This window comes from Protopterus annectens, chromosome 12.part0, assembly GCF_019279795.1.
Source record: "Protopterus annectens isolate FY-2018-M chromosome 12.part0, PAN1.0, whole genome shotgun sequence".
NCBI lineage: Eukaryota > Metazoa > Chordata > Ceratodontiformes > Protopteridae > Protopterus > Protopterus annectens.
The window spans coordinates 314,219,475-314,234,656 of NC_056746.1; the positions used below are offsets into that span (position 1 = coordinate 314,219,475).

The following is a 15,182-nucleotide window of genomic DNA, read 5'->3' on the forward strand; positions in this document are numbered from 1 at the left end:
AAAGTAAGAAAGGATAAGAAGAAACAGCAATCGGGCACTTACTTAAACATGGCTTGGTAATTAGCACAAAGGAAGGAGTGTTCAGACCAACAATCAATGATTCCAAATGAACTGGCAGAAAAGATATTCTGTGGTATGTCTGTAAGAACCCTTATGCCCTACGCCTTCAGTGGGGAGCATATGAAATCCGATGTCTATAAACTCATGCTTTGGTATACTGGCTGGACATTGGGCTTCCCATAGCAAGGAACCCCTTTAGTTAAGAATACAACAGTTCTATGGAGGGACATCAATGTATTAAAATTGTTTTACTTACTATTTTATACTTTGTTTCACTATCATACCTTATTGTCTCTCACCAGCTTTAAACCTCTTGAATTACACACGGGTCAATGAATCTGAATGCATTTTTTATTTTCCAAATTTTCCTTAGATTTTTTAAGAGAGACTGACTTATGTATGAGCACATTTGGCAACTTATGGTAACATGTTGCCCTGCTTGCCATGCATCTCAGACTTTATTGTATTCACTGTTAGCTTTACCAGAAGTAGAAAATGGAAGCTGTTATCTTCTCTACCGTCACCCAGAGTATTTTTTGCCTATTTCCCTGAGAATGAAAGGTAAACTTACAGACGAGGACAAGCAAGCTGCAGCATGGCACTGTTTGCTGTTTTTCAAGTAAACTAACTTTCTGTGCTAAAAGGTGAGCTTCCCCCAACTTTGCTTGACACTGGTGGCTAAACTAAAACATCTGCAAGAAAGGTACCAGAAAGTTCAGGTTTAAGCAAAACAGTGTGTGTGTGTGTGTGTGTGTGTGTGTGTGTGTGTGTGTGTGTGTGTGTTGGGGGGAGGGGTCTGCTTTGGGACTGAGATCTGGGAAATGCACACATTTGTTTAAGGTATGCTAAAGTAATAAGGATAAAGATAAACAAGAAAAGTGTCTAGATATGACAGACGGAATAAAAAAAATGGAGAAAATGGCAATTTCAATGAAGTAACTTGGAGTGTCTTAATACTTTTAGTGGGCACTGGCATTTTTCCATGCAGTATATGAGCAGCAAACTGGAGTACAGGTGATAGACTGGCAATTTTAAATCAGCATGTGAGCAGTGAATTAACACTAATGAAAAGGGATGCAGAAGAGGGCATCTAGAAGTTTAGAGAACAATACCAGAAGCATGGGAGAGTTCCACATCAAGTGTTTGCTGCAGGATCAATCAAAATGAGATTGGATTATTCCATCCATTTAATGAACAATACCCTCTGACACAGCATTCCTCCCTTTTTAAAAGTGTACCATTAGTGCTATGAATTATACGAATATGCTATTTTGTGTCTCTTGAACAAATCACTACCTGAGAATTAAAGTTGTACAAAAACTGTGCAACTCCTCAAGGTAATAGCAAAATATTTACAAGCAATAAATGATACAGCTTTTACTCAACTGTTGCGTTAAGCTGAGAGGATCACATCACTTATCATTTTAATTCCATTCACAGTGGTACTCCAGTTAGCACTACTACTTCACAGTGCTTTCACCAATTCAGTTCTCTGCTGGAATGCCTTCTGTGTGGAATCTACTCAGACATACTGAAATCTGTATTGGTTTTACCTGGATGCTTCGGTTTCCTCTCATATCCTACAGCCGTGCTGCAGGTGAGATGGCGTGCGTCCAAACTGCCTGCAGGGTATGTGTGCTATATGAGATTTAATGTGTGTCTGCATCCTGCAATGGGTTGGCACCCTGTCCAGGATAGCTTCTCTCACTTGTACCCAATGGGTCTGAGATCTCAAATTCCCCATGACTCTGAAGTGAAATAAAAGGCAATTGGCAAATGAATGAATGCATCAATAAAAAATTAAATGATGACATTAGTTCTATACTCTTGAGTTTGAACTCTACATGTAACCTACAAATTTCAGTTCCTCCAGCAAGCCAAAGAAAACAAATTCAACGAATTATTCAATCATATTCTAAAGATACTGCAGTTCTACTTTAAATGATTAACAAAAACGTGCAGAGGAATAAAGCACCACAACAACAGACTCTGTAAAACCTTAATTTATTCCCCCCCTACTCCCTTATATAACCTTTAAGAATGAACAGTTCTTACAGGGAAATAAGTACCAGCAAAGTTATTCACAGAAAAAAAAGATAAAAAGCCCATGCTAGGAGAATGAAGACAAAATAGACACACAGTCCTATTTAATGGAGTAGTGCAAAGTTAACGACACATCTCTCTCTCGAGGTATTAGATACACAGCAACCTTCATATAACTGTAAAATGGAACAAACAAGGATCAGTGTTGAATATCATTGTTCCTTATCTGAAAAATAAAGATCGGGGCTGGTCTTCTCCGTAGCTACAGTACAAGATGATCCACTACAGGCAAATGTATTTACAAGCGTGGTAAGCAAAATAAAAGAACAACAAAATTTTCTCTCGGTTTTTATCCAAAATAAAAATACATGAGGAATTATGAAAATATAAGTTTGCTATTTCCACCACACATAGGACTGTTGTTAAGTTCCAAGGCCTGTAAAGGTATTATTTTCATAGTTCATCCCGATCTCTCTTGAGAATTGTATATCTGTGTTCACTAGGGGCAAGTTTCTGGAAAGAGCTTTCTGGAGGGCTGCTGGCAATTTCTTGACTCGACTAGAAAAAAAAATTTTTTTTTCTTTATCAATTTTTTGTCAGAAGACAAATTCATAGATTAAGTATAAAGATTGACAGCAATTGTATAGCTTTTTAAATACATTTTTAAACAATTTCCACAGCATTTTACAAAATATTTATAAAAATGCAATATAAATTAAAATACATGACAAACATGCACATGCAAATAAGTCATACCGAAAAACACACTATCATTACAGAAGACGTACTGCAAATATTTTAAAGCATCCCAAACCACTCCACTGCTTAGCATGATTACTCCACCTTATAATTATATGGAAATAGTAAAATCTCTGCAGGATAAAACATATTTTACTGTGGGAGACAAGATTCTCAATTTATTTATTTATTTTACATTTGTTTACCAGGAAAGTCCGACTGGATATATGTCCATTTTCAGAGGAGGCCCGGGAAGAAAAGCTCCAAAAAGCAGAGTACAAATACATTAGGAAAAAGAGAAACATTTAGAGAAGTATAATATGCAGTTTTCAGTAGGGTTACAAACATAGATAAAACATAGTAGACAGCATCATAAACATGCTGCTTCAGTTTCAGACAATAATACACGCAGTTATGGGCTTAGCTGTACTGTTCAATGTTTTCAATATTTATCCATAAGCCTGGAAAAATACTGAAAAACCTTAACATTACTGAGTAAACTCATGACAAAGTGATTCCAATTTGAAAGTGAAACACCTCTAGCTAATCTGTTATGGGTAATGCAAAAATTCACTTGTGATGACAACTTACATTATCTTTCAAAGAAAAAAAAACACAGGGCAGAATACTCAGTACAGTAGAAACACATATATATTACTCATTTACAATGCTACATTTTAAGTTTTGAAAATTTTACTCCAAATTACTTAGTAGTCCTAGAGTGTCAAATAAGTTGTCAGAACTGTCTGGTTATGTTAATAAGTAGAACTCATAGCAGATAATGGTAAACCACAGTGCTTTGCTAGCATGTTGTGGCCAGTGTGGTTTAATATTAACTGTGCATGTGCAATATTTGGCAAAAGGTGAATATGGGTACGTACACGCCCATGCCTTGGTCCAAGAATAGAGCACATTCTGCTTAGTAACTCAGACCAGTCTTTGGGCATGTGGAAGTATGACTTGGTGTTACTGTTTAAGTGGTAAAATAAATACATACAAAACAATTAGTGAAAACTTAACATGATAATAAGATAAAACAGGAAATATTTGTAGGCTGCAAGTCGACAAAAATGATGGGTATTGTTTAATTATTAAGATGGATCACATTTGAAAGCAAAATTCGTATTTACAGATTCCTGAGTTAATGAAAAAAAGGTAAAGACAAAGTGTCTTTGGCTAATGCAGTGCTCGAGTTAACCGCAAGTGGTTATCATAATAAAATCTCAACACTTTAGTTTTCAAACAGTGCTCCTGTATCTCTTTTAGCTGAGTTACAAAGTCAGATAAAGCTTTCAGACTTGTATCAAGATTCTCAGCAAGGGGCCCTCAGCAGTTTAAAACAACAAGGGATCCATGACCTCAACCAATAGTATAATATAAAGATTTATACAAAGATTTATCTAGGAATTCAGGCAGGGTTACCAAGAATGGAAAGCTCTTCCACAAGGGGACAGACCCTTATGGTTATCCTTTCTGATTCAGAGAAAGGGCCACCACAGTGATTTTAGATGTTTTGTAGACGAACTGCAGTGAGCCATCCCAACGGCCATCCTAAATGATAATGAGGCATTCCAGGGGAGTAGCTAATGCTAATTAAGCCATATGCTCTCCATCTGAAATGCCTGCGGGAAGTGACTTATGAAAACGAGCGATTCAGAGAATCCCTTGACTATGTTGACTATGTAAAACAAGGTTGGGCAAGTTAATTAACATAGCCAAAAGATGGCATTCCCCCATTCAAGTGAATGAGACAGTCTCTGCTGTAGATACGTTTAGCAAAAGTGGATAAGCGGTGGTGGTGGTGGTGGTGGTGGTGGTGGTGGTGGTGGTGGTGTGTGTGTGTGTGTGTGTGTGTGTGTGTGTGTGTGCGTGTGTGTATGTTTATAGGGTTACGAGTGGACTGGGATGATGATGTCCATGTGTCTCTCTCGCTCTTCCTGGACAGCCTCAGTTGGGGGGGGATTAATTAGGGGATTAAGACTATAGCTGTGTGTGTGTGGTAGTATACATGTATCTGCATGCGTATGAGCAGTGTGTGTGTCTACATACATACATATACAGATATATATATATATATATATATATATACATGGCACAGTGGAGCAGAGGATAGCATTGTCACATATATATATATATATATATATATATATATATACATGGCACAGTGGAGCAGAGGATAGCATTGTCATCTTACAGCAAGAGTTTATCAGGTTCGATTCTAAGCTGCCTTTTGTGCAGAGTCTTCATGTCCTCCCTGTATTTGCACAGGTTTCATCTGGGTGCTTTGGTTTCCTATCACATTCCAAAGACATGCAATAGGTGGACTGGACACACTAACTTGGCCATAGGTGTGAGTGTGCATGCTAGTGCGTGGCATTAGACATCTCACCTATTTTACATAAAGAATTATTAATAAAATAGAATACTTTTGGTAGCACATTCATTTTGATAATTGATACTTTGTCAGAACACCGAAATATAGTTTAGACTAATTGTTATTATTATGCTGAGAGATGGCATATCTGACTCGTGTGTGTGTGTGTGTGTGTGTGTGTGTGTGATGGTGGTGGTATACTGTACAGCTCCACGAATCTTTGAATGAAATGTGAAACAATGCCTAACATTTGTAACAGGAGAAAGCTGTTATAAACTGCATCATTTATAGGGAAAACCACATGTACTCTTCCATGCAGAGAGGTGAATATTTCCTAATAGTTTTGTGGAAACCAGTGTTGTTTTTGTTTCTGTACTAAAACAGTTCATTTGCCTGATGTACTGTAAAGCATTGCCACTCTCAAGATTTACTTACAAAGCATACGAGTCAAAACTATGACTACACATAGTTGACACTATGGCACTATATACCACATTTGTAACATGTCAGTACAATGGCATAGCACACACAAAGGGAATGCATAAGGCATACAAAATACAATATAAACAAGACCACCAGCAGCTTTTAAAGTTTAGAAATTATATTGCGAAAAAAGGGACAAGAAAAGGGGAGACATAGGAACAGCAAACCAGTGTGCAAAGAATAAAATATTGAAGCTATGTTAACAAAAGGAAAAAGGTTGTCAAACTTCAGTGAAGTATTTCTATACTTCTATACTTAAGACAACCTTTTTTGAACTAGGTGAACTGTGGCTATCTTTTTTTTTTTCATCTTTAAACTGACCAGTCATAAAATAAAATACATGGGTCTATATCATCAGATCGAATGTTGAAAATCTTAATTGCACTAAAGAGTGAAAATGCCGGAACTCGTAGTCCTTCCCCCGCTAAATATATATTCCAACTCTGAGATCACACTACAGTGAGGAAAGGGCAAATATTACGATCTTCACTGTACTGTAATCTCAAAAAAAGCACTTCGAGTTCTGGCATTTTTGCTGTTTAGAGCATTTGAAAATATTAACATTTGATCTGATGATATGGACCCAAAATACACATTTCTTAACAGCAGTAATGGTAAACAGCAGCCAATGATCAACAAAAGCCAAGATGGCCTCATATAAAAATGACCTTCTTAAACTGTATCTTTTTTGAAAAAGGGCACCATCATTTTTACTATATCCGGTCATCCCTTTTCTTGCTCTGCCTTATGCAACTCGGACGTCCCTGACAAACTATGAGTGCATTACAGGGATTTACTATTCAGTCCATGAAACATTTCCTTAAGTCTTAACAATAAGCAATAAATTAATATGAAAGTTGTCAGCCCATCACATATCTCATAATTACAGTACTTTTTTTTTCTCACTTGATCATACCAAAGAATAGGTGGTGGAATAAACCAGACTGAGGCAGTCCTTATAAAAACGAATTCCTTATTGACTGAGGATTGCCTCAAAAGGTTGATGCTGTAGGTGACCCATGAAGGTCAAGTAAAGCTTTCCATAGAAGATGCCTATATACCATCTCCCTCTTCCTTAACTCTGCTGAGGCTGTGCTTGCCAAGCATGTCTTGAATGTTCCACAAATTCATAATGCTGGGAGATTAAGGACATTTTGTACTTAAAAAAAAAAAAACGTATTCCTATAGCAAAAATGCTTTTCTAAAACATAAATAAAAACTGTGCACTCCCCATTTTTCCCAAGTCTCCCATATGTATACTGCTTAGAAAATGTCCATAAAAGCTTCCAGTCTATTTTGTATGGGCTTTCTGTGATGTAATAGCATGTCATGAAGCCCACACATTCAAAGTCTTCTAACGACACTTTGTCAGGCACTGCTTGTTAATGAACAAAATTATTACTTTTCTCAATACTACACACGTAACAGCTCAATTACACAGTTCTGATCATTGTTTCATATAAAAATATGAGCTTTGTATTTCATCCCTGTGCCACTGTGGTAATTCTATACAGAGATCAGACATTCTGAATAACTCCCACTTTAACTGTCCCATGCAGATGAGCTGTAAGACCTAATTTCAAAATGATTTATAAAATGAGAACGGCTGAAGTTTACGTACAACACTTTTTCAAGGCTGACCAACATACAAAGAGATATAACTCTCTTGTCACTGGCTCTTTACATCATCATCATACTCACCACAGTTATCAAATTAAATGAACTTCAGTAGGTTCCCCAATTGCGTAACTGCACCACATCTGCCCTTTTTTCCCCATTTGGCCAGAATTCAAGCTATGCACATCAGTAAGCTGAACAAATCCAACAAAAAGGCATGAATACTTTCTTCCCTTCCCCTGCCCCCATATAAACTGAATCTCTGCTTCCCAGTTGTTGCCAGTTTCATAATCTTCACAATGGACTGTGCACCCTAAGACAAAGTTTCGCACAATTCTAGAAAGTACAAGTCAAACATGTGCTTCCAAAGTCGACCACTCAAGGCTGAATCAGGGTGCCATGATGCCAGGCGATGCATCACTTGCAATCACAGATGTTGCACTTAAATTATTCACAAGTGAACAAGCTGTTTGTGATTAATTTGTAAAGCAATTTAAGCTGGAACTCAAAAGTGGACCTAAGCTACTTCTGCAAACATTACCTATAAAACATTATTTGTCATCTTTATAATTAGTTGTGCTTCCGAGAAGTATGATGGCATCCAAACCAACATTCCTTGCCACCTCTGTACATGACCAGCTAAATCATGGCACACTTTTTTTACCCATTGCAATAAATTTGGCAGGGTCAATCTTCAGCAGAGGCCTGGGGAGAAAGATTCTGACAAATAATACTAAATCACATTGTCAAGTTCAATGAAAAAAAAAAAAAAATTATGTACATTTTAACATGAAGTTAGAATGGCTACGTATAGGTTATGTGGTATCACTGCGCTCAAGAGTACAAATGAACGCTCTCACAAGTACATCATAGTACATTGATAACTTACAGATAAGACACAATTCTAGGTTAAAAAATATGATGCAAACAGAACCTTTCTCTGGAACATACTATAAGAAACTGACAACTGAATGTACGTTCTTTATAGCCTCTGAATGATGAATCGTATCACAGCACACACGCAACAAGAAAATTCTTCAAACACTAAAACGTCAAACCAACTAATTACTCAAACAAGATGCCAAATGGAGTGGGTTTGTGCAACATAAAAGTTAATATGCTAAAGTATCAAAAGAAAAAGAATACTCAAAAGCTGCAGTTCAATAGATTAACACACCAGTGATCTGAAACACAATATTACAGAATGCAAACTCTTTTATGCTGCTACACAAAATGAAATGAACTACATCCCAGTACCTGTATTCAAGTCATGGACCTTCAGTTAAACTATGCAAACTGCTCAATGGTGAAACAGTGTTTTTCCCTGCAAGTTTCCACCTCAGAGACTCCAACCATTCCCTTCACCCCCCCCCCTTCCAATAGAAACAATGCAATTAAAATTACAGACCATTTAGAGAGTAAGTCACTTATGAGGCATTAATCAAAGCTACCATCTCCAAGACTGTGGTTGATACATATTTTTACCAGTGACACGGACACAAGGAAAATCAGTGTAAGAATCGGCTTAAACTCTGAGCTTTGGCCGGCTAAGACCTACCTTCAATCAACTGGACGTATAAGTGAATTTAAGTAAATCTTTATCTGCACTTTTTTCAAATAATACAGCATTTAAATTGATTTATTTGTGTTGCATTGAATACTATCTAGCTGGAAGTTGTGGCCCTGTGTTTTCAGTTAATGCTTGTTAGAATTCCTGCATAGCCAGTGATAAGTGGGGGTAGTTTCAATTCATTGATATTCAGTTTCTGCCTTATATAAGGTACATTTTGGATTATTTTCTGCTTAAACTCTGAGCTTTGGCCAGCTAAGACCTACCTGCAATCAACTGGACGTAAGTGAATTTAAGTAAATCTTTATCTGCACTTTTTTCAAATAATGCAGCATTCAAATTGATTTGTGTTGCATTGAATACTATCTAGCTGGAAGTTGTGACTCTGTTTTTTTCAGTTAGTTTACCACTCACCCTCCCTGCTTTTGTTTTGTTGTTAATTTTAGTGGCTTTGAAACTGCCCGCCCCTCTTGTAAATTTGCAATCGGATACTCCTCCTGGGCCCATCTCATTTACTCACTCAAAAAAGAAAATTTATTCATCTGCTTTTACTGTATTTGTGTTTCTTCCTACTTTATTTTGCTTTTGCGTCATCTTAAAAGTACTCAATTATATTTATTACTGCTTGGTGTAACTATCATTCTAAGCCTTTTGGTTTAAGCACTTGGGCTTCATACCAGTTGTTTTACATAAAGAAGGTTTGTGGTCTGCACCGTTGTGGCAGGACAGGTAGCTTACATCCTTCTAAGTTGGGAACTGCTGACTGAAGGCTCAGTATCTGTTATTCTAAAAGTGTATTAGTTCTGGTTTAAGTACTTGGGTTTCAGGCCAGTCATTTTACATTAAGAAGGTCTGTGGGTCTGCACTCTTGTGGGAAGAGAAGCTAGACTCTGCCCTTCTGAGTTGGGAATTTCTGGTTAGAGGCTTATAGTGCCTGCATATTTGAACGGTTTCTTACTGTAATTGGTGTGCCTTGTTTGCTGTCACATAAACTAGATTCAGGCCTGCTGAATCTAGCTTTGTTTGTATAACTTGAGCACTAATCCATGCCTTGTTTTTTGGAGAAGGTTCCCCTGCACCCCAGTGGCAGGAGTGTGCAGTTAGAACTTGTCTGATTGAAGACTACAGGAACAGGGCTCAGTTTTGAGATTTTTTTTTTTTACTGGTTAATTGGGTTTGCGTCTTTCGGCTTTTGCCGGTTAGGGGTCACCACAGTGGAACTCCAGTCTGCTAATGATTGGTAGTGGATTTTTACGAAGGCACATCCCATTCACGTATGCCTCCACACAGAAGATGCTCTAGCTGAGAATCGAACGGGACAACGTCTTGCTAGGAGGCGACAACGCTACCGCAGCACCACCACCGCAGTATTACTGGTTAATTGGGTAATTTGTTTAAAAGCCTTTTCTGACTGCTTGTAGTCATCTAATGCTGTTTTAAGTGCATTTTTTACTGTTTTTGCCTAATCTTTTCAAAAAAAATGTTTTTCTTTGTTTCCCACCTTTCTAAGCTAGTATAGTCCAGTTTTCAGAGTAGTGCTGAATTCAGAGCTGTGTTACAAGTTTCTGAGTTGCTCATACCTTACTTGGATAGAAGGAGGTTTTTCTGTTCACCTGTGAGAGAGGGAGCTTTGAGCAGCCATCTGTCCCTGGAGGAGTGGTTCCAGCCCAGAAGTAAGTAGTTTATAGGCCATTTTGGGCTAATTTCGATCTCTTTCATTTCCCTGCTGCATTTCCTATGTTTGCACGGTTTTGCCCTTCCGGGCAGCGCCGGTTAGCTAGAGCTAAATTATTCCCTACTCCACCAAGTCTCCTCTTCATTTTTTTCCCTTGAAAGTAGTCTAACTCTCAGCCTAAGCACTTAAAAAGCATCCTACAGTCCAGCACTTGCTCAGACCTAATAGCAAGCACTAATATACCCCAACACTTGGTTGCCCAGCAGGGCAAGGCTCATTATTCACCCCTCACCAACCAAGTGACTAAGCAGCTCACCCTACTATTCAGGCATGACCAAAGGGCAATTTCAGGTATACTCTCCAGTCCAGCTGGTGAACCTGGGTATCCGGAGGCAATGTTACAACTGCCTCATGTACACAGACAGCCCTCTCCTCCTACCACAAAACATTAACATATGCGAAAGATGCAATTATATAGCTAAATTGGAGGCTAAGCTCTCTCCACCCAAGACTGGAACAGGCAGTCATGAGGAGAAGGTTAACACTTGCACCACACCTCCAGCCTCACAGAGACATACTAAACCAGCACTGGCAAAAAATACACAAATACACGAAATCATACTCGGAGGCTCTAAATAAAAACCTGCCAAGGCATCAGAGACCTCCAAAGCAGACCCAAAAAACCTGCACTTCCCGTCACAAACCAGACAACACATAAAACACAAAATCAGTGTGCCGCACAATCACAGCCCTTAAGGCGAAATAACATACCTAACACACTAGTAATAGGCGACTCTATAGTCAGGCACACTGACGTCCCACTCACTAGGCTGGACAAGGAGAAGGTTACTGTTAGCTGCCTGTATGGAGCCAGAATCCACCACATAACATAAGCACTCGGGTCACTCCAGAACAAGTACAAATATGACTCTGTCATTGTTCATGTTGGTGTGATTGACCTGAGACGTACCTTCCTGGACTACATGAAAAGAGACGTGGAAGAGCTCTCTGATCATGTAGCTCAAGCGGGTATGACCCTGACCCTGAGTAGCATCATGCCCTCACCAAGAATGATACTGCAGTATAAAGAAAAAATGATCAATTTCAACAATTGGCTATGTTTCTGGTGTCATTCAAAGGGGATCCAGTGTCTGTCAGCCTGGGACGACATGCTCGACAAGCCTCGCTGCTTCGCAAGAGACCTACAAGGATGCACCTGTCACCCCTAGGCTTTCGAATACTGGCCAAGGTTCTTGCTGCCCCCATAGTGCTTTTTTTAGGCAAGGCTCAAAAGTCAAACCCACCTTCGTAAACAGCACAGATAAAAAAAAAATGAGGGTTATGCTACTCAACGCCAGGAGTATAAATCTCAAAATGCACATGCTCGAAGCACTCCTTAGTATGGAAAACGTCGATATCTGTTGAGTAACTGAAACCTGGTTCAAGGCTCCACAGAGCACCCCAGCAGTACCGGGCTAAAACTCATACCACACATTTCGGCCACAGAACATGGACTGAAACACAAAAGGAGGAGGTGTATCCATATTCATCAAGGATACCTACACCTCCAGGTTAGTGGCGCAGCATGATACCTCTGAGATCATCCATGTAAAACTAAAATCGGGCAAATCTGCAATGCAAATTGTGGCCTGCTACAGATCACCCTCCATGACCCAGGACCATGACTCCACCACCTTTCTGGAGGCACTAGAAAACATGAAGGTCATAGCAAACACCCTGATATTGGGCGATTTCAATTACCCTACTGTTAAATGGGAAAACTACTCAAGTACAAACTCCCAGGTCCAGCACTTCCTGGAATTTATCAACTCAAATGCCCTGGATCAGCTGGTAAACTCCCCTACCAGAGGTGAAAACATATTGGACCTGGTCATCACCAACATGGGCGACAGGTGTTCTGCACCGGAGGTCAACCTGTCACTGGTTAGATCAGACCATAAACTAATCACTCTGAATGTCCATACCACACCACCACCCCCAACCAAGGAAACCACAGTGAAAAAATTTTCTATAGCAAACTTCACCTTACTTAAGACAGAGGTGGTAAGTTTCACAGCTCCCACGCTAAAGGATAACAGTGTCCAAGATGCAGGAACCTTTACAAATGCACTCTATGAGCACCTACAAGGATGCATGGATTGTGCCATCCCTAGCAAAACCAAGACTCACTCCCCTAAGAGAAGGAAACCAGTCTGGTGGACCCCTGCCGTAAACAGGCTCTACAATAGGAGGAGGAAACTAGTTCAGAAAAAAAGCAAATCCCAAGAAGTAAAGACATCCCTGATCAGTATCAGTAAGAAACTAAGGTCCCCTCATAAAATCATCCAAGGCTAACTTCAAAAGAAAAATAGCCAAGGATTCGAAAGATAACCACAAAGCCTTCTTTAGCTATGTCAAGAATCTAAGTGGCAACTCGCAGATATGCTCTGAGCTAGTGCAAAATAGCACAAAATATACTGAACCTACTGATATTGCCAACATCCTGGCAGATAGATTCAGTGCAAACTTCACCCCCCCTCTCACCCCTAAAAGGGCCCACAACAATACCGGAAAAGTGTAGTGTCGCAGAAATCAGATGCACAGGTGAAAACAGCTCTTTCAAAAGCCAAAAGCACAGCGTCATTGAAGCCAGATGGTGTCCCAGGCTGCGTCTTGCACGAACTACAGAACGAACTAACCCCTACCTAAACACACTGTTCAACCTCAGCCTCTCCACAGGCTATGTGCCCATAGAATGGCACACAGCAATGGTTATTCCGCTCCACAAAGGAGGAGCCATAACTGACCTTGGTAACTATCACCCCATAAGCCTGACTAGCCTGGTCTGCAAGGCTATGGAGCACATCATCGTTGAAATCATTAACAAAGACATTGGGCAACTCCGAACACTTGAACCGACCCAGTTCGGCTTTATTAAGGGCAGCTCATGCCTACTAAACCTGGTTGACTTATTCGAGACAGTCACCAAGGCCATAGATGAGGGGAAGGTGGGTCACACAGCCTACCTTGACCTCGCCAAGGCTTTTGGGAATTGTAGAAAAACTCACCAGCCTGAGCATAAACTCCTACGTCATGAGATGGGTTTCCAACTGGCTTACAGACAGAACTCACACGGTAAGAATAGCGGGCTCCAGGTCGGACTCTAAACCAGTCACAAGTGGCGTCCCACAAGGCTCGGTCCTGGGACCCCTACTGTTCGGCATATACTTCTCAGACGTACAGGCAAACACAGGAGGACTACGGCTAACCAAGTTTGCTGATGACTGCAAACTGGGAGCCATAACTGACTCTCCGGCTGACATGGACATTCTCCAAAAGGGCCTTACTGAGATGGACTCCTGGTGTCAAAGTCATGGTCTCAAGCTAAATGCCAAAAAATGCATAGTCATCCCATTTGGGAAAACCAAAACACCCATGAATTACCACATAGGTGGCAGCCCCCTTAATACAGAAGAGGTAATAAGAGATCTGGGAACCCAGGTAGACAGTAATCTCTCCTTTGACAATCATATTGCCAAAGTAGTTAGGAAATCTTTCTATATAGCCCATCTAATTACTAAAGGGTTCGCATCTAGACATAAAGAGGTTATAGTGCCCCTCTACTCGTTAGTCATCAGACCCATCATAGAGTACAATGCCCCATTTGGGATGTACCTCACAAGACACTTCCAACAGCTGGAAAGACCACAATAGTACCTCACCAAGAGGATTACTGGCCTCAGACATATGTCCTATGCAACCCGACTGGAAAAACTCCGACTGCACTCAGTGACATATCGCTTACTCAGAGGTGATCTCTGCCTGACTTACAAAGCCATGTTCAACTCAGAATTGATGGACAAGCTCCACCTAAAGAAATCCAAGTCACTGCGAGCCACATGCTCTAGTGAGCTAAACCTCGCCACAACAAAAAATAGAACATGCTGGAGGGATAGATTCCTGTCACACAGACTCCCCATGCTTTGGAACAAAATTCCTAACTACATTAGGCAGAGCCCCTCACTAACACTCTTCAAGAGAAACCTTGACGAGTGGATGGGTAAAGTACAGTTGTGTACACTTACCATAAATGTAGATGTTCGAGTGTATTCACTGTTGGCAGGTTGCCCTCAGTCGGCCTGAATTCCAAAGTCTTGGGTCCTGCATCGTCTGTCGTCACCCCTTCCCTGACATCAGGTCGTCAGGGGTATAAAAGAAGCAGCCGACGCCATTTTCTTTAGTTTTTCTTGTCCCAGATGTCAGGTGCCCCCTAAAAGGGTAGCCAAAATTTATATGTATATATAAAATTACATGCAGCAATATAAACTGTACCTTCATCCACAAGCAAATACACCACATAGGTTGTATAAATCAGAGAAGGAAAGATAGGTTCCATCAGAAGAAAAAGGGGGGATGGTGGGTGGGTAACCTGGATTGCAACAGTGAATACACTCGAACATCTACATTTATGGTAAGTGTACACAACTGTACTATGCTCTTCATGTTTCACTGTTGCAGTCATTACATTTGGGTAGATTCCCAAAGCTATGGTTGGGAGGCTGGAGCTAAACAGCATTAGGAGCGGCTATGAGACCCTGCAGTACTGCAGTGGCAAAGCCTGC

At 40.1% G+C, this 15,182-nt stretch overlaps 1 protein-coding gene across 1 annotated transcript in view; it reads right to left on the minus strand.

Annotated features, from left to right (window-relative positions):
• Window positions 1–2,048: 2,048 nt before the first annotated feature.
• The window catches only part of ERP44 (endoplasmic reticulum protein 44), an 866,037-nt gene continuing 852,903 nt past the window's right edge, over window positions 2,049–15,182 (minus strand). The window contains exon 10 of the mRNA XM_044088913.1: window positions 2,049–2,661. Coding sequence (XP_043944848.1) covers window positions 2,557–2,661 — 105 coding nt within the window. The 3' untranslated portion in view covers window positions 2,049–2,556. The remainder of the gene's footprint in view (window positions 2,662–15,182) is intronic.